Source organism: Geotrypetes seraphini, chromosome 19, assembly GCF_902459505.1.
Source record: "Geotrypetes seraphini chromosome 19, aGeoSer1.1, whole genome shotgun sequence".
Lineage (NCBI taxonomy): Eukaryota > Metazoa > Chordata > Amphibia > Gymnophiona > Dermophiidae > Geotrypetes > Geotrypetes seraphini.
In genome coordinates this window covers 2,548,277-2,571,650 of record NC_047102.1, presented here as the reverse complement: position 1 = coordinate 2,571,650, position 23,374 = coordinate 2,548,277, and the positions used below count along the sequence as shown (strand labels likewise).

General features: G+C 40.4%; 1 protein-coding gene across 2 annotated transcripts in view; it reads right to left on the bottom strand.

Annotated features, from left to right (window-relative positions):
* Window positions 1-545: 545 nt before the first annotated feature.
* Window positions 546-23,374, bottom strand: part of LGR4 (leucine rich repeat containing G protein-coupled receptor 4) — a 78,317-nt gene continuing 55,488 nt past the window's right edge. For both annotated transcript variants that reach the window (XM_033928534.1, XM_033928536.1), the window contains 12 exons: window positions 19,385-19,453; window positions 17,405-17,476; window positions 16,389-16,460; window positions 14,616-14,684; window positions 13,077-13,148; window positions 12,856-12,921; window positions 11,570-11,641; window positions 10,913-10,984; window positions 10,374-10,499; window positions 9,719-9,840; window positions 7,988-8,068; window positions 546-3,696 (listed from right to left, as the gene is read on the bottom strand). In XM_033928534.1, coding sequence (XP_033784425.1) covers window positions 2,420-3,696; window positions 7,988-8,068; window positions 9,719-9,840; window positions 10,374-10,499; window positions 10,913-10,984; window positions 11,570-11,641; window positions 12,856-12,921; window positions 13,077-13,148; window positions 14,616-14,684; window positions 16,389-16,460; window positions 17,405-17,476; window positions 19,385-19,453 — 2,170 coding nt within the window. In that variant the 3' untranslated portion in view covers window positions 546-2,419. The remainder of the gene's footprint in view (window positions 3,697-7,987; window positions 8,069-9,718; window positions 9,841-10,373; window positions 10,500-10,912; window positions 10,985-11,569; window positions 11,642-12,855; window positions 12,922-13,076; window positions 13,149-14,615; window positions 14,685-16,388; window positions 16,461-17,404; window positions 17,477-19,384; window positions 19,454-23,374) is intronic.

The following is a 23,374-nucleotide window of genomic DNA, read 5'->3' as shown; positions in this document are numbered from 1 at the left end:
ACATAAAAGTTATAAGCTATAATAGTTAGAAATTTGCTCCATTAAGCAAAAATAGCAAATTTTGAGAAAAACAGAGCTTTATGTAATCAGTGGCTTTGAGCGATCCCAGGACGGGCTTAAATTATTATTATTATTTTTTTTTTAAATCATTTTCTGATCAAGCACAACCAAATTCATGGGAAAAACTTCAAGTCGCAGCAGTTTTTCCAACTTTAGGTTTTTCAGGGCAACCCTAATGTGCATAAGTGGCCATTTGATCACCGACCAGCAGACAAGTACATTTCACGATTTGATAGTGTGCATGTTGCCAATGGACACAGCACACACGTGCAAGCATAGATTATAGAAAGGTATTATTTATACACATGCGTGTTGACATCTAGGTGTAGGTTTTTAGACCAGCCATAGGGCATTCATGTATGTGCATTTTCAACCATCTGTGTTCGGATCCTAGAGAGGGAAGCAGGAGCTTATCTTTCTTTATAGAATAGGCATCAGAATTGGCACCTAAAGTGGGTATCAGTTATATAATTATCTTCCATAAGGACAATGCCTGGGCCCAAATTAGATTTTAAGCCCATTTATTAAAAGATTTTGTTCAATACAAAAAAAAAATCCAGCTGTTGTAAATATTTGGCTTATAAAAAAAAATTACAGCAAGTACATTCTTCTAGTATTTTATACATGATATTTGAATTTCATATACAAAAGATTCTGTTTTATTAAAATGATAATGTACAACCACATCTATTTACAATGCAAAACAAAACTGTATATAAATCACAATTTAACTTGTTGCTACTGGCAGCCACTATAGTTTAGGAGGTAGCTTTAAAAGGCAAAACAAACAGAAGCCACATATCCCATCATGTAGTCTGTCAAATAATTTACAAGCAAGATAAAAATTCATTCTATGTACAGTATGTACAAATTAAGTCTTAGAACTGGTATTCTAGCTCAAACTTTACATAGGAATGTTTCCAGAACAGCTGATATGGCAGTGGAATTACAAAAAATAAAATAAAATACAGCCCAAACTTCAAAGCCAGCTGATGAACACAACTAAACAAGCGGATACTATCCAGGACCAGACAGGAGCAGGAGGTGCAGACTGCTGAGAATTCTATTAAGCAGAGATACTCAACCGTTGACTGGATCGTGCCGACAGTCTGTATACAGTGGCACTGAAGATCCGTTTTCAATTAAACACTGGCACCTTGTGCTCAGTTTAAGCAGATCACAGTCCTGGCTGAAAATCCACCCCATATGACTTGTTTGATCACATGCGTTAAGGTTTTACTAGTTTCAAAACTTTAAACCCAAGGCCAACTTATAGCTTCAATTTTACCTGCAAAAAAAAAAAAAGTCAAAAATTCACCGCTATAAACCATAGTATATCTTCAGGGTAATATAAATGGCAAAACCCAGACCCAGATCCATTATCTATAGCTGCCACTTTTTAAAACATGAGCTTATTAACATCAAGCTTTTCAGGCAAATGTATTAATGCAAACAATGGCAGGTCAGGAAAAATTGTCTTGGCTATATTATCGCGTTGTTTCATTTTCCATTGACCCCAGGTGTAGAGCTCTCAGATCCCAAAGGGATCTTGTAAAGTCTGCTCGACTGCCTACATTATCAGACAATCAATCCCCTTAAGAATGATTTTAGTGTCACCGTCACATCCTCTTATTTCCCCAGTGTGACCCAGTTAGGTAATACTGAAAATGGTTATTCTGGGTTCACTGAAGTGAGTTTTCTTTCTTTGCTTCTCACTGCTGCTTCTGTCATTGACTGATCCGATTGCACATTTCAGGGCTGGTACATCTCTGTATTTAAGCTAGGTTGTCTATCCTAACCAAAAAAATCAAAGCTCAATCTAATATGTAAATCAAATTTTCATAAATATACTATGCTTTTATTGTTCTCACAGTTTAATTATTTTGCAGAAATATTCCCTTTTTTTGGCCCTGCAGTAAGTTATCCTGAGATTCTCTCTACATCTACAAGAAACACGATCATTGAGGAAAAATACATTTAATCTGAAAAATATTAAAATCGCTACTTTGTGCTTAATGCAAAATATTAAGATGCATCTTGCACAGAACAGTAGAAAGATGTGATATACTGTGAGCACAATATGGAACAGATCAAAATGACACTGCTGTATAAAAAGGAACATATTTTTTCTCAAGAGTAAAAAATACCAGATTACCAATTTTGGTATAAAAATTATTTACAGACTGGGCAACTATTCTGTAATCTAAGCGTATGGCTCAAGAAATTTACCATTCGTGGCCCTTCTTATAAGCACCATGGACGGCGACCACCAAAAAGTGCTTCTGAGGTGACTGTTGGGACAGCTCGGTTTTACCAGCTTTCTTACAGTTTTTGTTGGACGAACACAGAATAAATATTTTCAGTCTTTCATTCTTGGTATGTTGTAAGCATAACGAACCAATGGAAAGCCTCGGCTCTGATAAAAACATGCACGGCCACAAGCTTGAACCTGGTCGGAACTGTCCGATACAAACGAGTCGCCTTCGTCTGCGTAATCAGAATGAGCAGACTGCGTGCCGCTGTCCGGCCAGTAGCCATCTGCCCGGTGACAAGCCGCTGCAGCCAGGGTAGGACAACTGTGAGACTTTATTAAGTGTTTGCACGGCGCTGGCTTGGTTAAAAGTAAAGACTCGCACCAGTCGCATATAGCGACGTTACCCTGCAGATGCGAATACATGCCGCAGTCGTAGTAAAAATCCTGCGCCACGTGGTCATTTTCTGCATTAATGGCCGCCACAACAGATCCGCCGTTTCCAGCAATGTGGTGCTTCAGCGTCTTCCAATCTTCCTTGAACTTTGGGTTGAAGAAAATGTACAGAACTGGATTTAGGCAAGCAGGCAAGGGGAAAAATATCAGAGTAACAGACTTCATGATTTCAGGACTAATTGAGATTGCTGTAATCAATGGGGCAAATGAGAAAAATGCCACAGGACAGAAAAAAATACAGTTGGTGAAGATAAGCCAAGCAACATGCTTAATCATGCCGGACTGTGTGTGTTCAGAAACATCTTCTTTTTCCAAGTTGCAATATAATTTAGTATATAGTATAGCCATTAGCAGAAAAGCTAATGAGTTCAGCAAGACCAAAGTTACTGTAAAGCCCAAGGAAAGGGCTTCTCCAGTGGGAAAAGGCAAGCAAAGAGGGGAAGATGAAAATTCTCCTACATGGAAAAGTGGCAAACACCCTGCACACACAGAGCATAAGAAAGCCAGCAGCGCGGCAATCTGGAACCGTTTTCGACAATGTCTTTCCTTCTTCTCAATGATATCCTTTGCAGACAGGCTTCGTTCGACAGCTGCCAAAGTCAGGAAGAAAATGGCACTCTGGGAGGAGAAAATAGCGAGAAACCCAGCTACTTTGCAGCCACTGCCAGTCTCCCACCAGATGCCAAATTCAGCAAAGCGACCCCAAGAAACTGCATCCAGGAAAGTTAAAATGCCAGTGTAAATTCCCATAAATAAGTTTGAGACAGCAATCAGACCGATAAAAAGTTTTGAGGAAGACAGTGGGGAGCATGGCACAAATATGGTTAAAATGACAAGCAAGTTGAAGAACAATGCCACAATGAATATAAACCAAACGGTGAGACGAATCATCCAGCTTCCCAGCAAATAGTCACATGGTTTAAAAGCCCCTGTAAAAAAAAAAAAAAGAGACAGTAAGATATAAGATAAAAAACTGTGGTCCAAGAAAAGAATGGAATTCAACAGAAATCTTATCATTTTGCACGCACATTTTCACACTTAACGTGCAAAATTGTGCACACAGGTTATAAAACATAGGTAATTCCTAATTAGGTACAAATTGACACAAACTAATGGAGTTAATGAGCACTAACCGGCCCTAATTTGTAGATCCTTGAACCGGTGCCAATATTTTAGGCGCCCAAACTCAGTTTTAAAAACACCGTTCAAACAGCGTTTTTAACTGAGTTTGAAGCTGCCTACTGGCGCCGGAATCGTGCCCAAGGATGCGCTTTAGGTGACGAACGCCAGTATGGACGTGGCCCATGCCGGAAGTGGCGTGAGGCAGCCTAAAGCACCTCTGTAGGCACCAGGCGCCGGTTACAGAATCCGGTCCTAGGTGTAAGTGTCAGGGGGAGGTGCAGTTATATGCTCAGCTTATAGAAGGCTGTCAGTTATGCTCATAACTGCCACAGAGCTGGCTTCAAGTACTTACACCCAACACTGCGCACAGAACGGCAGACTTCCACTAGCATTGCATAAACGGCAATTAAGGGCTTAATTACCAGAATTTGCACACACTTAAGGCAACTGGTGCAGAATTAACCCCTTTATCTGAGCTGTACATGTAGCTCTCAAATCTTTAGACGCCATCTTGTCAGCACGTGTTCTTCTATGCATACGTTCAAGCTGCCCAAATGTAAATCGCAAGAGCCTCTTTTGATGAGTAAAATGCATTTTCTATATCATATCACCCTGTTAGAACTTTACATTCTAAGCACAGAAATAGTGAGCCTTTTGCAAAATTCAGCAGCGATTGTATGTCAAAGTTGCACATGTAACTTAATAATTAGCTGCTAACTGGCAACCAATTATTGCTATAATTGTTGCTGACTAGCGCTAATTAGCAGTCAGACAGGAATTCTATAAATTGTGCATGCAAAATCTATCGCGTCCAACTGCAAGGGGAAGGAGACAGGGAGGGCAGCAGGCAAGTCAGGGGAGTGGCCATTGATGTCGCGTAAGTGCTCACGCCAAGACTTATGCCAGCATTCTCTGCCTGTAATTGCACATTTATTTACCACTTATAGCCTAAGTGGTTTACATTCAGATACTCAAGTATTTTTCCCTGTCTGTCCCAATGGGCTCAGACTCGTATCTAATGTACCTGGGGCAATGGGGGGATTAAGTGACTTGCCCAGGGTCACAAGGAGCAGCATGGGATTTGAACCCACCACCTCAGGGTGCTGAGGCTGTAGCTCAAACCACTGTGCCACACACTCCCCAGATGGTACATGCTAGAAGTGACCACTTTGCTAATCTCCTCTAAAACACCATAACCCTTAAAAGATATTTTGCATTGTGTATGTAAACTGCACTCCGCTTAGGATTATAAATTTTTAAATATATAAGATAAGAGAATAGGGATCAAATAAGAAATCCTGCTGCAGTTAAGCTGGCAGCCAACAGGGGCATCCTCATTCCTCCAGGAAGAATGGTTACCCAGGCAGTTTGTAATGGAACTGGCCACAAGGAGAAAAGGCTTTAGGCCTCCCATCACATGGGAACTGCCAGAGGGAAAAGGGTCTTGTTGAACCTACAGATGTTGAAACCACCGATACTCCTGGAGAGGCAGGAGAGGAACTAAAGGAATTAGAGGGCTCCAGAGACTGAAGAGAAGGAGCTGGGACATAATTGGAACAAAATTTGATTGCTGCACAAGCTAAACATTGGCCCAATTACATTTGACTATAAAAAAAACCTAGTTTATTTGCACTTGATGCTTCTAGCTTTGACTGTATGACATTAAATCAGCCCCGTCGATCCTTAATATCAGGCAGCCGATGTGTTTTAATTGTTGAGCTATAGCAGGTCAGGTAGGCTAGTAACAGAGCTATGGCTATTTTGGTGGCAGGTATGAAACTTTGGAATAATCTGGTTGGACAACTGAGAATGAATAATAATTATAAGAGGTTTTAAAAATTATTAAAACAGCTCTTTCTATAGAAGCTTTTGAAGTGGTTAAGAAGCAGTGACTGAAGGAATGAAGTGATTAATGGAAATGTTATCTATATATTGTTTTTATTGTATTTGATACTGGGGAGGGTTATTTTATGATTATGTTTGTTTGTTTTTCTGTAATCTGCTTATGTAAAAGTGAAATATAAGTTGTTGTTTTTTAAAATACATAAATAGCCCTTTTAAACCTAGCAGCATCTGGCTTCTTTTCCTTTTGAGTTTTTAAAAACTTTAGTGATCTATGGCTTGCTAAAAAGGGATTACATGTCCTAATCTATAAGCAATCCAGCATATCTTCCTGAAGTCTGGAACAATGCTCCCTCAAAGGATTGGCCAAGTGCATGCAAAGTTTTGCTCCTGTGAGCAACAAGTTCTAAAAACCAACAGTTTTCCAGATTTGCAAGTATTTTTGTGAGCTACCATGTAAAATCTGTAAGCAATGCTCCTAGAAGGTATAAGCGATTACTCATGTGCTCAGCTCCAAGGGAACATAGACTCTAGACACGTCGTGGCATGCCGTGAATGTGGTCAAAGGCAGATAAGTAACTCCTAGACGTATTGTTTATGAAACGAACATGTAATTCCTTTTCAGCAGTACGTGTCAGCTCTATTGTGCTTTTAGTATTCTGCTAAAAAAAAAGATATTCAGCAGCATTTTAAAAACAAGTGGCTGAGGAATGAAGCTCATGTGTGTGGCAAGTATGTGCAGATTATTAATAGCCCTAAAAACAACGGAAGGGCGATACAATAATGCTATGTAATAATCAAATGCCACACTATGTTGGGCCCAAATCTTTCTAAATGTGTTATTCAACCACTATTAAAAAGTTTCAAATCGGGGGGGAAAGCTTCAGGGCACAGTCCAGGACCCAAATCAAACTGGGTTCCGTCAACACCATTCCACAGAACTTTCTCTCATTGGGTTAACCACAAAAATACTTTATCATCTTGATCACCACCAGTCCATTTTGCTCATCTCCTTAGACCTCTCATCAGCATTTGACACAATAGATCACAAGATTCTTCCGTCTCGTCTATGCGAAATCAGAATCACAGACCAGGTCCTAGGTCCTGGACTGGTTTTCCTCTTTCTTTACTGAACAGTCCTCCAAGGTAGACTTTAATGCAACATTCTCAGATTCATTCACAACTGAATACGGTATCCCGCAGGGTTCAATTTTCTCTCCTCTACTTTTCAATATCTTCCTGGCCCCTCTTTACATTAGGGCAATCTAATGGTTTCATGATGTTCGCTTATGCGGACGATGTCCAACTATGTCATCCGATAGACCTAAACAGCCTAAATGAAATAAAACTTATAAATCAAAAATTGGAAAAAAAAATCAACTCTTGGCTTGATTCAAATATGCTTTCTTTGAACATCGAAAAGTCCAAATTAATGATCTTTCCCATCGAAGAAGGACTTTCCCTGCAGGTTCCTCTCAAACTCAAAACTCGATCTATCAACGTTGCACCTTCATTAAAATTACTTGGAGTCACTTTTGATAGCAAATTTAATTTTCATCTCCATATTTGCACAGTGGTCCAGCGCTGCTTTTATCGGCTGCGCATGATTAGATCCCTATCCAAATTGCTAGAGCCCGCTTCTCTGAACAATTTGATCCACTCCCTCGTGATTTCATGTATAGATTACTGCAATGCCCTCTACAAAAGCATTGACTCCAGATAGCACAGAACACTGCAGTAAAAATTATATTTAATGCAATAAAATACGACCATGTTACTCCCCTTTTACATAAAGCTGGTTGCCAGAACACAGAATCACTTATAAAATTCTCTTGTTAACATTCAAAAGCAGACAAAACAACCAGCCAGAATTGATTAATAATCTTCTTCTCCCATATAACCCATCTAAGACTCTTAGATTGACTCTGTTTATGAAGGTCTTCATTAGAGAATGGCATGGGGACAAATTTATCCCTGTCCCCACAGGAACTCAATTTCCCTGTCCTGTCCCCATGAGTTTTGTCCCTGTCCCATTCCTGTAAGCTCTGCCTTAACCGCACAAGCCAAAACACTTATGATTTTAAAGTGTTTGAGGCTTGTGAGGACAGAGCTTGCAGGAATGGGGCAGGCACAGGAAAAGAAGTTTCCACGGGGCATAGGGCTTCTAAACAGCTGCCACTATTTCTAGCCGATTCTTCGAAAAACTTCCTTTCCATATTAAGAGAATATTGCTTCCATATCCAAGTGGATAATAACCTGTTGTAGGGCTGCAATGAATCACTGATGAAACAGGGTCCTTCTCTTCATCACCATGTAGATCCTCAAGATCAGCCGTACCTGGCAGAAACCAGAAATAAAAGAAATAAACACGTACTTTCTGGAAAACTGTCGCCACCTCAAACTATCCAACAAAATACAGCTTTTAAATAAGAACACAATGCAACTGGATGTTCCTCATGATATTCTTATGCTTTTTTTTTTCTCATAAAAGGATTTTATTACAATACTGTTTATCCAGCAGCTTATCCAGAAAAAAAAAAAAAAAAAAAGGTGGTCCCTGATTCATCTGGAATCTTTTTTATGTTTTCAGAAGATAATGATCACACGAAGACAACCAGTTTGGGATCATATTCATTTAACGAGTTCTCTAGACTCCCATGATCTTAATCCTTGGAAAAATCTCGTCTCTATGGCACTAACCCATCTTCAGTAGTGCACAGGACAATCAGTGCATTAAACTGATCTAAAGCAAATGACCTCATCAGTCCTCTAATCTTATGGCCGTAGAGATTTTGTCATGTTGCCACCTAGCTAGGGTTATCATAGGGCTCCATATTGTGCCAACTTTTATTTATTTATTTTTTATTTATTTATAATTTTCAACAACAAATACAAGAAAATAAAACTTCTTGTAGAGAAATACAGCAATAATAAAATTTGCAAATTATCATTTTAAACAAAGTAGAATAATTGTATGTCCTTCCTTAGACCACAAATAACAAGGGGGAGTTACGGCCAGAATATATGAGAAGAAATTTAATCATTAAGGCAAAAAATTAAAAGAAAGGCTTAAAACAGGCTTGCTTTCTTATAATGCACTTCGTCAACTTCAGGCTATCTTTTTCAGCTCCAGAAAAGATTTTAAATGGTCAGGAAGAAAGAATACATACTTAGTTTGGGCATACCTCACTATACATTTGCAAGGGTATGCTAATAAAAAAGATGCTCCCAAGGATATTACTTCATGTCTTAAAGACAGAAACTGTTTCCTTATTTCTTGGGTCACCTTTGTTACGTCTAAGTATGCCCATATTCTCTTGCCATGAAACAAATTTTTAGAAAACTTAAAGTATAATTTCATAAATGAGTCCAAGTCTTGCTGAAATACGAAGGATATCAATAGTGTTGAATCAGAAATGGATTCCTCAGGGATAGTGTGCCAACTTTTAAACCACACAATCACTATGTTCTTGGCAGTTAACGATTTCTAACACATAAAATAATTGAAAATAATGGAAGTAAAACCCGAACTGGCCTCAATCTATCCTCCTTTTTTTGGAGCCATAAGGCACCCCCTACACCTACAACTTCTAACACCAAAAATGTGTGCCCATTTCCTGCTACAGTGTTACAGACTGAGCCACGTCCATGGCCAGAGATTTTTAACTGAGTTTTAAGGCGCCTAAAAGAATCGGTGCCAGAATCGCACCTCCGTTGACACTTTAGGTCGCCTAACACCGCTTTGGGCATGGCTGATGCCAGACGTGGCATTAGGCAGCCTTAAAGCGCAATTACATCAAAGGTAAACACCGGAAATGTAGGCCTGGAAAACCCTGGCCTACATTTCCAGCACCTACTTTTGCCGGGGGTGCAATTCTGTACCCGGCGCCGTAACGTGATTGACACACAATTAACAGCGCCGGTTACAGAATCTAGGCCTAAGACACTGCTTCAAAGCCTGATTTCCCAGGATGGTAAACCACCAACCTCGATCATGACCTAACATTATGTTTTGCCCCTTCTGACTGGCATCTTCTGTTCCAGAGCTCAAGTAGGAGTCGCAACCTGAGAAGGCGCAGCATTGGTAAGCGTAAGGCACCGATACAGACCTGAAACAAAGGGTAAAGCAATTAGAGACAAACTCGATACACTGACTGGCATTCCAACTTAATACAACAAGTTCCGAAGGCGTTATCCCGTCATGATCTTTTTAAAAGACAGCTAGGAACATTTGTGGAGAAGGAAGTTTCCATTAAAATAACATTAGATGAGATACTTTTTTCTATCTATGCAATATTGTACTTTTTTTTTCCTAGTTCTTCTTCACCCAGAGAGTGGAAGAAAACTGGAACGCTCTTCCAGGGTCTGTTATAGGGGAAAGCACCCTCCAGGGATTCAAGACAAAGTTGGACAAGTTCCTGCTAAACTGGAACGTACGCAGGTGAGGCTGGACTCATTTAGAGCACTGGTCTTTGACCTGGGGGCCGCCGCGTGAGCCTGACCCAGCAGCAGCAATTCTTATGTTCTTTGGTTTGCGAGTCAGCGGATGGTGGTATATGAAATAAAAATAACCTAATCTAATTTAATCAGCATTACTTTACTACAGCCATGAGGTTCTGTTGAATGAGAAAAAGGGAAATACCGGAGTCTGGAAAGGTTCTTAGCGGTCAGTGGCTCTGTCAACTCTGGGTTGCCCGTCAGCTTAAGTTGATTAAGTCCATTCAGTCCTTCAGCGGAAAACGAAGTCAGCAAATTGAAACTCAGATCTCTGGAAAGTCAAGAGCAGCAAATTGTTAGCAAAATACTACAATGCCAAAAGCATCTACTGAATAATGGATTCTTTTTATTAAACACAGAAATAATCATTCCCATCTGATACTGTGTGATTATTGTTAAAAAAAACAAAACACCCCAAAACTACTACACATCTCACTGACAGGAGAGAAAAAGAGGAGAAAGCAACCATGACAAAGAATAATTAACTAGTTTTGTTAAAAGCTCAAAAGGATCTCTCAGATGTTTTAATTGTATCCAATATCATCTGTTTTCTATCACTTTTTCAAAATGACTACAGAAAACAAATCTTCCACAAACAGCACAGTAACTCAATTCATTTTCAAACACAATGCATGCTTTTTGTCAATTTCATGTTAGAAACAATTCAAAGAGAAAATCGCTTACAAGAGAGTCAGTGACCCAAGTTTGATGAAGGCTTCACCGTGAATTGTACGGAGCCGGTTCCTGCTCAGTTCACTGCAATTACAAACAGAAATCCCTTTCCAGTTACTGGTCTTGTCATAGGTGCATTATGATGTTCAACAATGTGCACTTTAAGTGGTCTTTGTTAGCATATTAAGAGTGGACACAGGACTTTCATTTAACGATTGAGAGGTTTCATTGGCCCTGGCTGCCTGCGCTTTTAGACAATGTCAGATCGTTTCTTGTATTAGGATTAGTCCTACGGGGAAGGTTTGCTGATCTGTCGTTTCTTGCTTGTATTTTTCTGCAGTAATGTGCAATAGAATGAGCATCTCTTATAATAAATAAAGTATTTGTACAGATATTGGCAGCCACTATCCATATAAAAATCCATAAATATTCAACTTGTACACAATTACTGGAGCCATGAAACTTACAAGTTGTTCCACACTTTTTGTTTCATTTCATATCATATCACATTACTTTTCAGCGGCCCCTCGTATAAACTGAAAGATGACCTATAACATGTGGCCTTTGCTGAAAGGCAGTATTCGTGATAGCAGTTATGACACATACATGGGCCTCATCTGGCAAAACTCAAGTATGATCTTAGCACAATATCAAGCAGAGCTCACTTACAGCACGCGCAGAGCAGTCAAGTCCTCAAATGCGCCTTGCTCAATGTCTTGGATTTGATTGTGCTGCAGGTAACTAAATAAATGCAGAGAGAGGTCATGACGAGCACAGGATTTAAACATCTTCACCACCTGGGCACTTATCTCAATAGGAAGGATGCTCTGCAGATACTGTATTTGCCTAATTTCTAGGATTATTTATTGATTCATTCAGTTTTCTACACTGTTCTTCCAGGGGAGCTCAGAATGGTTTATTCAGTTACTCAAGCGTTTTTCCGTCTGTCCCGGTGGGCAATGACTTGCCCAGGGTCACAAGGAACAGCATGAGTTTGAACCCACAACCTTAGGCTGTAGCTCTAACCCCTGGGCCACTCTCAGATGTGGTACGATAGAAGATAGAATGGCAAAACATTACAAAAACATGGTGAGACATAGTACGACACAACGTATGTTAAAACAAGGTCCAAAGAGGATGATGCATCCCAGAAAGTCAGTTTTAAACACTGTACACACAGGGTGCCATTTGCTTCAAACCGAGGAACCACCAATGGGGAGCATTAACCCCCAAATTCAAAGGTTAGACGCAAGGGGACACGCAGTTATAGAATGGGGCAAGTTGTGCATATAACAGACTGGTGCCCCCTTCTATAAGCACTGCCTAACCTCTCCCACCGGCAAATGTGGGAGGGGCCGGGGGCAATCAGACTATTCTTTTGCAATTAGGCGCCCAACTTCCCCCACTTGCGCTGCCCACAGACCATGGCCTAAATTGTTGACTGAACTTTACCGCATAACTGCGGACTTAACGCTCGTATTCTAACGTGGACTTGGTGCCCAACTCTGCCGTTATGGAATAACCAGCTCAGCAGCCAGTTTTTTTGTTGCCTTAACTCTTAGCGATCTATATAGAATTGCTGAAAACATTTGTTTTGCGATATTTTTAGCAAATCTCACTGTTGAATTATTTTGATTGTAATTCTGGATTTCGGTATCCTTTTCTTGCGTTGTTAATCTGCTCTGAACCTAATTTTAGGAATAAAACGGGTTATAGTCATCATTATCACCACATTTACCCCAAGTGACCTAATGGTGACCAAGTCTGGACAATTTTCTACAAAACCTTGAAATTTCACACTTGATAACAGCAGACTTATAGAACAGTTTTGCTGGGTTGAAACTATATTTTACAAAGATGCCCAGATAATTCCTAAACTCCTGGATGAAGGTCAAATCCTCCAGCGAGATTTATTGTACCCTAAAACGAAAGCAGACCTGTAAATCTCCACTTACATTTCTTCCAAGCTACTGCAGCCCTTAAACCCTGGAAGCTCCTTTATATTATTGTAGGACAAATCCCTGGAAAACACAAACCGCAGAGAGGACAGGAGTATGAGAATTAAAGCCAAAAGGAAAACGATGGAAAGAAAGCAGATTTGGCTCATTAGTCACCCCCTGTGCTCCGTTTCTCATTCTACCAAAAATGCGCAAAGAAGGGAAAGGGAGAGACTTACAAAGTCCGGAGTAGCTTCTGATCCCGACACAAGTCGATGGGTATTCTGTCGATCTGTGTGCCAGTCAGGGTGCTGCAAGACGGATAGAAATAGATGCATTTACTCCTAGTTACAATAACCGGAACAAGAAGTACCCAAGGACACCTGTCGGCGTTGTGGAGGGGGGATTTGTTAAAAAGGTTGCTTGTGTGGAAAGGTCTCATAGGGCCGATTCTAAAGACACAGGCAGCACAAATGGCGCAAAAATTGCAGCAGCGTTGGAGCCAGGTTCTCTAAAGGACATCAATCACGCACTGGCGTCCTCTAGAGCAGTGATTCCCAACCCTGTCCTGGAGGAAGACCAGGCCAATCGGGTTTTCAGGCTAGCCCTAATGAATATGCATGAGAGAGATTTGCATATGATGGAAGTGATAGGCATGCAAATTTGCTTCATGCATATTCATTAGGGCTAGCCTGAAAACCCAATTGGCCTGGTGTTCCTCCAAGACAGGGTTGGGAACCACTGCCCTAATGAATATGCATGAGAGAGATTTGCATATGATGGAAGTGATAGGCATGCAAATTTGCTTCATGCATATTCATTAGGGCTAGCCTGAAAACCCGATTGGCCTGGTGTTCCTCCAAGACAGGGTTGGGAACCACTGCTCTAGAGAATTGCATCTATTTTTACTAACGAACACTTTAAACGTAGGCCAGCATTTTACAGGCCTACATTTAAGATGTTTCTCTCGCGCGAGGATGCCCAAGGCTACTTCTAGTGAAGGCCATGCCTTGGGCGTCCATAAGCGTCTCCACAGGCATGCAACATACGCCTACAATGTAGGTATACTTCCATGCCTGCATTTTTTTTTAAAATAAATGTGTGTTCTGATTGGCTGCGAGACGGCAGTAGACGCCTACAATCAGGACACCCACTTGTAGAATCAGCCCCTTAGGACTGCTTAGGAGCAGACACAAATACCCATATGTAAAGGACATAGATTTTTGTTTATAGAACATGCACGGTTTCTATTTCTTTTCATTCAGCAGAGTTTTCCTGAGCAAGATATCTCTTTATTCTGCCTTACCCAGATCCTATAATGTTTATATTCAGGTTTCTTTTCAGAGACTGGTGGGTGGGGGAAGGAAAAGAATATGTATTTTCAAACTTCCTATTTAGTTACAGTTATTTTATTTGATATACCGCCATTTAACAAAAAAAAGTCAAATCAAAGCAGTGTACATTAAATAAAAACAGTGGGCAATATTTAAAATAAAAACATGATAATCTAATCTTCTATTTGTTCATACCTATATAGGCTAAAGGTGACTTTAAAGAGAGGAGTGAGGGGAGATGATGGAGAGGGAAGGAGGGAGGAGAGGAGGGGTTCTTCCATGACTTTTCCACCTCCAAGTTTGACTTGTGCAGTCACAGAGTTTAAGAACTACCACCATGAAAACACCTACGAGCTGGTTTAACTGACCAATGTTCCATGAAAAGCGAGAGAAAGACGTAATGTAAAGATCTTCTTCCATAACTTGCAGACATGATATACTTACAGGCTCTCCAAATTACTGGTTCCTGATAAGTTGGGAAACCACTGGACCCGGCTGGCTCCCCGAATGACTCTGAATAACAAAGACATAACAGGGCCTATGTTAGAGAAAGGAAACTGGATTCTGGGATGTCTGATAATGCAATGACTCTTGAAAGGCCAGGAAAACCAACTTCTCCTGAAGTGACGATAGTCCATCCACTCTTGGTTCTTAGGCCTGACATATACAAAATACATTCTCTGAATAATTACTGCAGAGACCCAAGGCCCATAGGGAATCCCAGTTCTTTAAGAAACACTCCATTTGAACCAACTAGGAAAACTTTCATTGCTTCAACTGTGCCTCAATGAGGCCTGTACCTGGGTGCACAACAGCATGAAATCTGGTTTTTTTATAAGCAGCATTACCCACTGCTATACTGTAATAACCAAGTCGCACCACTGTTGCACTATTCTATATATGCATGGATATTAGAACGCCGATTATCTGGACTAACCTTGGCAGAGAGCAGTCTGGATAATCAAAAATCTGGATGATTAGACATTATTTTTGTTTTCTTTTCTTTTTAATAACTGTTAAAAATATATTGTCAGTCCGCCCCCCCGATTACCCCCCCGATTACCACTCGCTCCTGCCCATGCTTTTCCAGTGACGAAAATAGATGCCGAGACTTCCAGCGGCAGTATCAAGAGACTACTCATAGCCTCACGAGACTGCCACAGGAAGTCTTGGCAGCTAATTTTGTCGCTGAAAGAGCATGGGCAGGAACGAGTGGGAATTGTTCCTTTCCAGTGCACCTCTGGGTCCGGGAGAGGGGTTGATGGTATGTTCAGGGAGGGAGGGGCATACTGATAGTGGGGGAAAGTCTCCCGGGTGGGGGGCTGGGCTGATGGCAGCAGTGGCAGAAGCAGAGAAGAAACAATAGTGAGAGGGAGGGTGATAGGAATGGGGGAAACTCAAATATAAACAGAGAGCCCCAAAGCAGTTCAGATAATTGGACTTCCAGAAAATCAGCGTTCAGATAATTGGTGTTCTATTGAAATGATTTTGTTTTCAACAAGTAATAAAAACGCATAAAACCAAAGATGTAAAACAAAACAAAAAAAGCCATAAAAACTTTATATGTAAAACCAATATGAAGAAAAAAACAAACAAACCCACACGCATCCCTTAACATACAAGAAACAAAGGTGGGGAAACTATTTTAAGGGTCAGAGCTGCATGCATGACAGAAACAAATAGTATATGTCCACTTTCTTCTAAAGCTATAAAATAGGGCAAGAAACAGAAGCTCCAACTCTCAAGGGAGCCCCAGTGCTAAAAATGGCCATTTGATCTAGGCATGTTAGATATTGAGCAAACAAGTGTGTGGGAGACATTAGCTGATAAATTAAGGGAAGCGATTTCTAGAGATCCAATATTTAAAAAGTGGTAAAAATCCCAATTGTTCCATGGCCCATAATAGCCTTCCTGGGTCAGACCAATGGTCCATCTTCACGGAGGCCAATCCAAGTCACAAGCACCTGGCAAAAACCCAAATAGTAGCAGCATTCCATGTCTGTCTCAACAGCAGGCTATGGACTTTTCCTCCAGGAATTTGTTCCAACCTTTTTTTTTTTAAACAAGCTGTATTGTTTCATATTATTTTTGAATGCATTATGTCTGAAATTTCAATACATAAAATATATATAAAAAATAACCCCCAGCTACATCAACTGCTCTTATCACATCCTCTGTTTCCAATGCCTAATTCTGATAACTCTGAGCAGTACTTACAATGAGTGCAGTTCCGACATATTCTGGAAGGCCAAATTCCCCACAAAGGACAGAGGATTATCGTACAAGTGGCTGTAAAATCAAAAGCAGTTACAGTTTCCCCATCTGTTCAAGCATCAAAATGATGGTGTAAAATAACATTAAATACTAAGAAGTTTGCTAATGATGAGTTGCACTAAGGGATGGCAAGCCTCAAAAGCAGAAAAAAATAGACCAGCTCATATCACGTTTACTGATACGGCTCAGAGGCAACAAGTCCCAAACCTGACTTTTGGAATTATGAGTCACTGGACAACCGTGAAGCCTACATAAGACATTCAGAGCACATGCCAAGGGAAACTGAAAGCTGCTAAATGCCTTTTCCAATAATAAAAATTCTCTTTTATTTTAACTACCCTTACCTTGATTGACTTTCTAGCCCCATTTTCCCTTCATGTTCTAGTATGTCTGGTTAGAAATTTCTGATAGGCGATTATATCCAATTTTAATAAGAGGAAACTCTTACTCTTTGATGCCCTGGCCCTAAGTGGAAGCCAGAAGCCAGGCAAACAAGAACAGGCCATAATTATGAAAAGAAGAATTAATGATTAGTTTTATTTCCAGTGCTGGATCAACCATGAGGCAGGCTAGGATTGCAAAAGGCAGCCACACTCACAGAACAGCAAGCTGAAAAAGAGCCAGGGAGAGCAGGCAGCTTTCAAATCATAGAAGTGGGTTTCAGAAAATGGGACTTATGTATTTATCTTTGACATTGTAGGATGGTTCTGAAAAAGAGCGCCATAGGGGTGGCCATGATCCTAGTAGCATTTGGGCCTTAAGGGGGTGGAAGTGGCTCAATAAACCTGAAGGTTTGTCTGGGATGCTGCCTAATGACCTGACGTCGGCCTTTCTGACCCTGGTCCAAACTAGCAACAAGTACAACATGCAAAAACTGTTCTAGGATTTTTGTTTACTAGACAAACTGGTCATTTCTAAAGTGTTCTAGATTTGCCTTTGTTTGCATTGTCTGTACTTACATTGTTCTTAAAAGTGGGTTTCCACTAAATGAACCATCAGGAATAACTGAAATGTAATTACTGTGGAATCCCCTGAAAAAGTGTCACAGAAGACAAAATGGTCAGAAAAAATAGGACTTTAAATTCTTGCTTTCTCTCAACACACACCTTTTAAGGAAAAAAAGAATCCAAAATTATTCAAACTCACATGATTAAACGCAGAGAAAATTAAGTGCCTAAAATGTCAGCATTTCTTTAGTAGCTTTTTCAAAACCGATGGCAAGGTTTTAAGCTCAATGGACTATTTTCCCAAGTACTTTTCAGTTAATAAAACATAAAGTATGTCTAACGCCAAGTAATCAGCTGTTCACGTCACCTCCCTCTGGCTTCTGATAGTCATGTTTCCATAGCTTGTTTGACTAATTCAGAACAAAATTCTCTCTTTACATTTTCAGCAATTCGAGTGACTCAGGAACACTCCAGAATTAAGATCCAAGGAAACCTTAGAAAGCTATCCTTGTCCTACTCCTGACCTGATAAAATTAGGTCAAAATTGCAAGACAAGACTCGAGACGTGATCAGCTGAGCAAGTCTGGATTAGTTCAAACCCAGCAATGCAGTTGGGTAAACATTCCTTTTGACTAAAATGCAGCATTTTGGAATTAATACTGTCCCTGACTCAGGGGAAGATTCTCAAAACTAAAATGTGCCTTTAACGTGCTCGCTAAACCAGTTCCATGTATTTTAGTGGCAGATTATCAGAACGACTTACCGTGGTCTTATCCAAGTTTTCTAGCAGTTTCTGATACTGCCATGCAAATATAGTACAATGAGGTCATTAATATTAAAATAAGTACTCAGAGCAATTCTCCATCATCGCCAAATGATTCCCTAACCTCACTGTGCCACATTTGCAGTCAAAATTTGCCAACAGGATGCACCGGGAAGGGGGAAGGCCCGCCGTTTTGTAAGAGATGGGCCTGCCAGCCAGACCAGGGTAGGTGTCCCTCTGGCTGATCTTCCTGAATTAGGTAGGGTGGGGCATGCAGGGGGGTTGTCAGGGGGGTTAGACGACAGCAGGAGGGAGTAAGCATCTCTCCTGCTGCGATCTTCAATTTTTTTAATTTTTAATACGCTGTTGTGTTCTACTCTGATTCCTACCACCAGCGACTCATCTCAAGTAAATTTAGCGAGCCTACATGAACATTTGCATGTGGGGTCTTTTGAGAACGACTTGCCTTTTTGAAATCATTATAATAGCGACCTCAGTAGCAGCCCGCAGGATTTTACCATGAAGTTTTGAGAATCTTCCCCTCAGAGAATTTCTACGATGTGGGCCAATCCGATACATCCCTTTCTGCAAGTCTGGCTTTCTTTCGAGTACCATTTGGTTAGACTTGATCACAGAATGGATTGCTAGGACTTAACCGACATCTGCCTTCCCCAATCCTCCCTCCAGCTCTTCATTCTCAGCTGGGAAGAAGAGCCCGAGTTTAAAGTGTCAGACTCCTCCCCAATGCAGCTTTTAATTCAAAGAGAGGAGAGCACGAAGAAGCTGGAAATAAACTTCTTTTAAAGAACTGTAACAGTTTAATACATGCCATTAAGAAGCTTTTCTGCTTCTATGGAGTTCTGGAGAAGTTTGTTTGCTAATTTTAGGCTTTGGTTTTTTGGTTTTTTTTAATTAATTTATATTTATTTGATTTTCATTTAAGTGCATAATTGTGTTTAACAGGAAATATAAAGAAATTAATATAACCAATTAACTATTGGATTTCAAAATTATAAATCAAGCTAAAACTGGCTTAAGAAACAATTATACTTTAATAGGAAAGAGACAAGAAAGAAATTCTTCCAGGAAAGAAAACAACTTAACAATATTATGGAGTTCTGGAGAAGTTTGTTTGCTAATTTGAGGCTTTGTAATTAACAAAATAAGTATTTCAGTAAACGAAACTGATGGGAATAGTTAATTGGAAAGCAAAATGATGGCGTACTTACAGTTCCTTCAGATTGGATAAGGATTTAATGGCTTCTGGGAATTTCACCAGGCTATTGTAGTTGAGATCTCTGGAAAAAAGAACAGGAGCATTGAGAAACATTACAAAACATTTCAGTTCAAAAACTGACAACTGAACAATGGGCCGGATGTATTCCCAATCGTCCCAGAAGATGGAAAAAAGGAGAGAAATGCAAAATCACCCTCTAGGTCCCCAGCGTTTAAAACCGAGTGCTAAAAACATGCCAAGTCTTTCCCATTTTATGCTGAACACTTGTACCTGCTTTTGTAGGATATCTCTAGCCAGCAGTGCCCACGTTATCCCTGTTCCTTGGTTTTTTTTACATCCACATGTACCCAAGTCCTAACTCAACCCAGAGCACACTCCTGGGAACACGTGTACTCAGGTCTGAGAGCCCTATGTGTAATCCAGGTTGTACACCCTTCTGTGTCAAAGATGCTGCTTTAAAGGGCTCATGGATTTGATATGCCACATAAGAACACAAGAATAGCCTTTCTGGCTCGGACCAAAAGGTCCACCTAGTCCAGTAGCCCATCTTTACGGTGGGCAATCCAGGTCACTAGTACCTGGCAAAACCCCAAATAGTAGCAACATTCCAGAATCTCAAAGAGTAGCAACATTCCATGCGGAATCCCCAAAGAGTAGCAGAATTCCATGCAGAATCCCCAAAGAGTAGCAACATTCCATGCTACCGATCCAGGGCAAGCACCTTTCTGTTGACACAGCCAAAGCGGTTTCCTCATAAGGACCCACCCCCCCCTCCCCAATTGATGACTATGTTTATAAAATGCCATCAGCATTCAATGATTCTGTCCTAGAAATTAGGCAAAGCAATAAGCACTCAGTAGCAGGTCCTAATAAGGGAACAGCACCCATCTTCCCCGAAGCCACACAGATACAGAGTGCTCAGCAACGAGCCAGGTGTCTGGGACCTTATTTGGGATGCCTCATTTATGAGTTACATTACATTAGTGATTTCTATTCCGCCATTACCTTGCGGTTCAAGGCGGATTACATAAGAATTGTCAAGAAATTAAGGTAATACATGCTGGACATTTTGAATATTTTAGATTTGATAGGAGTAGACAGTGTGGTAGGTGGAGCTTGGGAAGGAACTGGTCATGTTAAATAGGTTTTATGTATTTTTTGAAGAGTAGAGTTTTTGTTTCTTTTTTGAAGGTTTTGTAGTCAGTGGTTGAAGACAGCAGATTGGTGATTTGTCTGTCTAGTTTTGCTGCTCTGGTGGCCATATACCAGCATATGTAAAAAGGACTTAGATCAGAGAGTTTCCCAAGCTGTGGGTTGGAACAACAAACAGGGTTTCAAGCTGGGTGGGCTCTTCATAGATACATCCAACCATTTTATTTGGAAGCAGTCAAACAAATTTTATTTGGCTACTATCATGGGATCACAGCCACAAAAGCAATAGACAAGCATGGATGTCAGATGTCTGGCTTGCCACTGAATCTCAAAGTGCTTTCTGCATGTCTAGATGTCAACTTGCAGCCATGTTTCAACCACAAATTTGTTTCCTGGAGATTTTCTGTATCAGCACCACGAATCTTCAAGAGTTACATACAATAAGGGGAAAAAACACACAGGTATTTGCTTGTCACTTTCTTTATCTTGGTCACCTCAGTGACAGACTCTGGAAAGTGGTAACGAAGGCTTGGTCTGACCACTAGCCCTTGTTGTTAATTGCTGGACCTACCTTCTCAGCAGCCTCGGTCAGCCCCCAAAACACACTGCTGCTTAGGAACCACAGTTCCACATTCTAAGATGCTAACGTAGACGCGATTCTCGTCACAGGTAGGTGCTGGAAATGTAGGCCTTTAAAAATCCTGGCCTACCTTTGACGAAAGCCACGATTCTGTAAACGGCACCCTTGCACAACTGAAATGAGATCAGCGGCACCGAATCCAGCCCTCAATGCTTAAATAAAATTTGGAAGCGATACGATAGGAGCACCGATGTTAACGAAAGCAGAACGTTATCAGAATCGATTTTTAAGTCAGACTGCGTATTTCAAACAAGTTCCCTGGGCTGACTTTTTAAATTCCCTTTTTCCAAGCAGTGTGATCTGATAAATTACATTACATTAGCGATTTCTATTCCACCAATGCCTTGCGGTTCAAGGCGGATTACATCAAAATTAACAAGAATTATATTAAAAGTTTGCAGGAACAGCATAAGCGATGTCATAATATTTCTTAAGGTAATGAATGTTGGGTAAAGAGTTACCCAAGGGAGGTCAAGGTCTTAAGGAGATAAGAATTGGGTGAATTAGAAGCATTTTAGACTACGTTGGTTAGACAGAAGAATGTGTTTGGGTTTGCGATATCACTTGCTTTTTACGACTGGATTTAAAGAGAACCTTCCGGAAGATTTAAATCACCAGCGTGTAACACAAGTGACTGAAGGAGAGCTTTTGCAAGCAAAACAATTTAGGTAAATTAGGACAGATGACTGCAAATGCGGAGCTCGTTTCTAGATTTGCACTGGTAGCAGCTTCCTTTTCCTATTCGGTTGGCATTTTCTGTTTTGAGGTTTTTGCTGAATTTTCTGCCTTTGGGTTCGATCTTTTTGAATAAAAATTGCAGCAGGCAAAAGGAAACTCATATGAACCGTTTAGTTCTTAAGCGGTATAGAAAAATTTTAATTAATTAATCCCTGCCCCCGACGCTCACAGAAACAGTGCTAACAACCACTATAAATAAATAAATAAAACCTAAAATTTATCTCTAACAAGGCTAGAGAAACAAGAATTTGGAAAATGCAATAGCATTTATTTTCAACAAATGATGAAAATGTAGCTCTTAGCAGAGGAATCTTTTTTTTAACCTCAACAGAAAAGGAAAAGGGAGCTTATGGAAGTGCTTTAGATTAAAAAAAAAAAAAAATTAAAATTAAAAACTCAGTAGTGAGAGATGACCTTCCAGAGGAAAGAGTGAAAAATTATCCCATAACACACTTGGACAGGTTCCAGCACAGATGTCTCACTTCCCTGTCAACAAGCAATGTTTTGGGAAAGAGAGGATTTCAAAATGACCGCTGGTGCCGAAGGAGGATTTCCACACTGTTTGAATCTGTAAAATGACAAGGTCCTCGGCCTCCAGCCCATCATTTTGCAACATCTACTGATCAAGGATGGTTCCTCCTTCCACTCTGCGTTTACTTTGCTACTCCAGTTCAAGCAAGTTCCAGCATCTGGTTTAATGGACTTTTCCTCCAGGAATTTCTCCAAACCCTTTTAAAAAACAGCCATATGAATTGCTTTTTCCATGTCTTCTGGCAACAGGTTCCAAAGCTTTGTTTGAAACGATTATTATGTAACTTCATGGAGCGTCCCCTAGTTTTTAGACTTTTTGGAGAAAGCAAAATATTTGATTTACATTTATCTGTTCGCCTCCCAGTGGCGTAGCGAGGGAGGACGATGGCGCCTGCGCGTGCCCCTTCCCTGTATCTTTTTCACTTCAGCGCAATCAGCCACCACCGGCGCTTTCTCTGATGTCAGCACCTAGGCACGGGCCAAGGAATTTCAATTATATTGTGCCGCGAAAAACGTTTTGCTCTGTTTAGTGTGCCAGAGCTAAAAAAAAGTTGTGAGCGCCACTGGGTTTAAGGTGTTGCTCTTTCAAGCAATTCACCAAGGGATACCGCCGTAACTTTTGCACGCTGTGACATTACATCAGCCCCGTCAATCCTTAAGATCGGAGAACATGATGCGCTTACTGGTTGACGAGTGAAGTATGCTACGGGCTGAAACTTAGGCATAATCTGATTGGACAACTGAGAATGAACAACATTCAGAGTTTTAAAAAAATGATTAAAACCGTCTTTTTTTTTTTTATAGAAGCTTTTTAAATGGTTAAGAAGAAGTGACTGAAGGAATAAAGTGAATAATGGGTTCGTTATTATGTTTTAGAGTGTTTTTTGGTGTTTTGTAATTACGTTTGTTTTTGTAATCCAA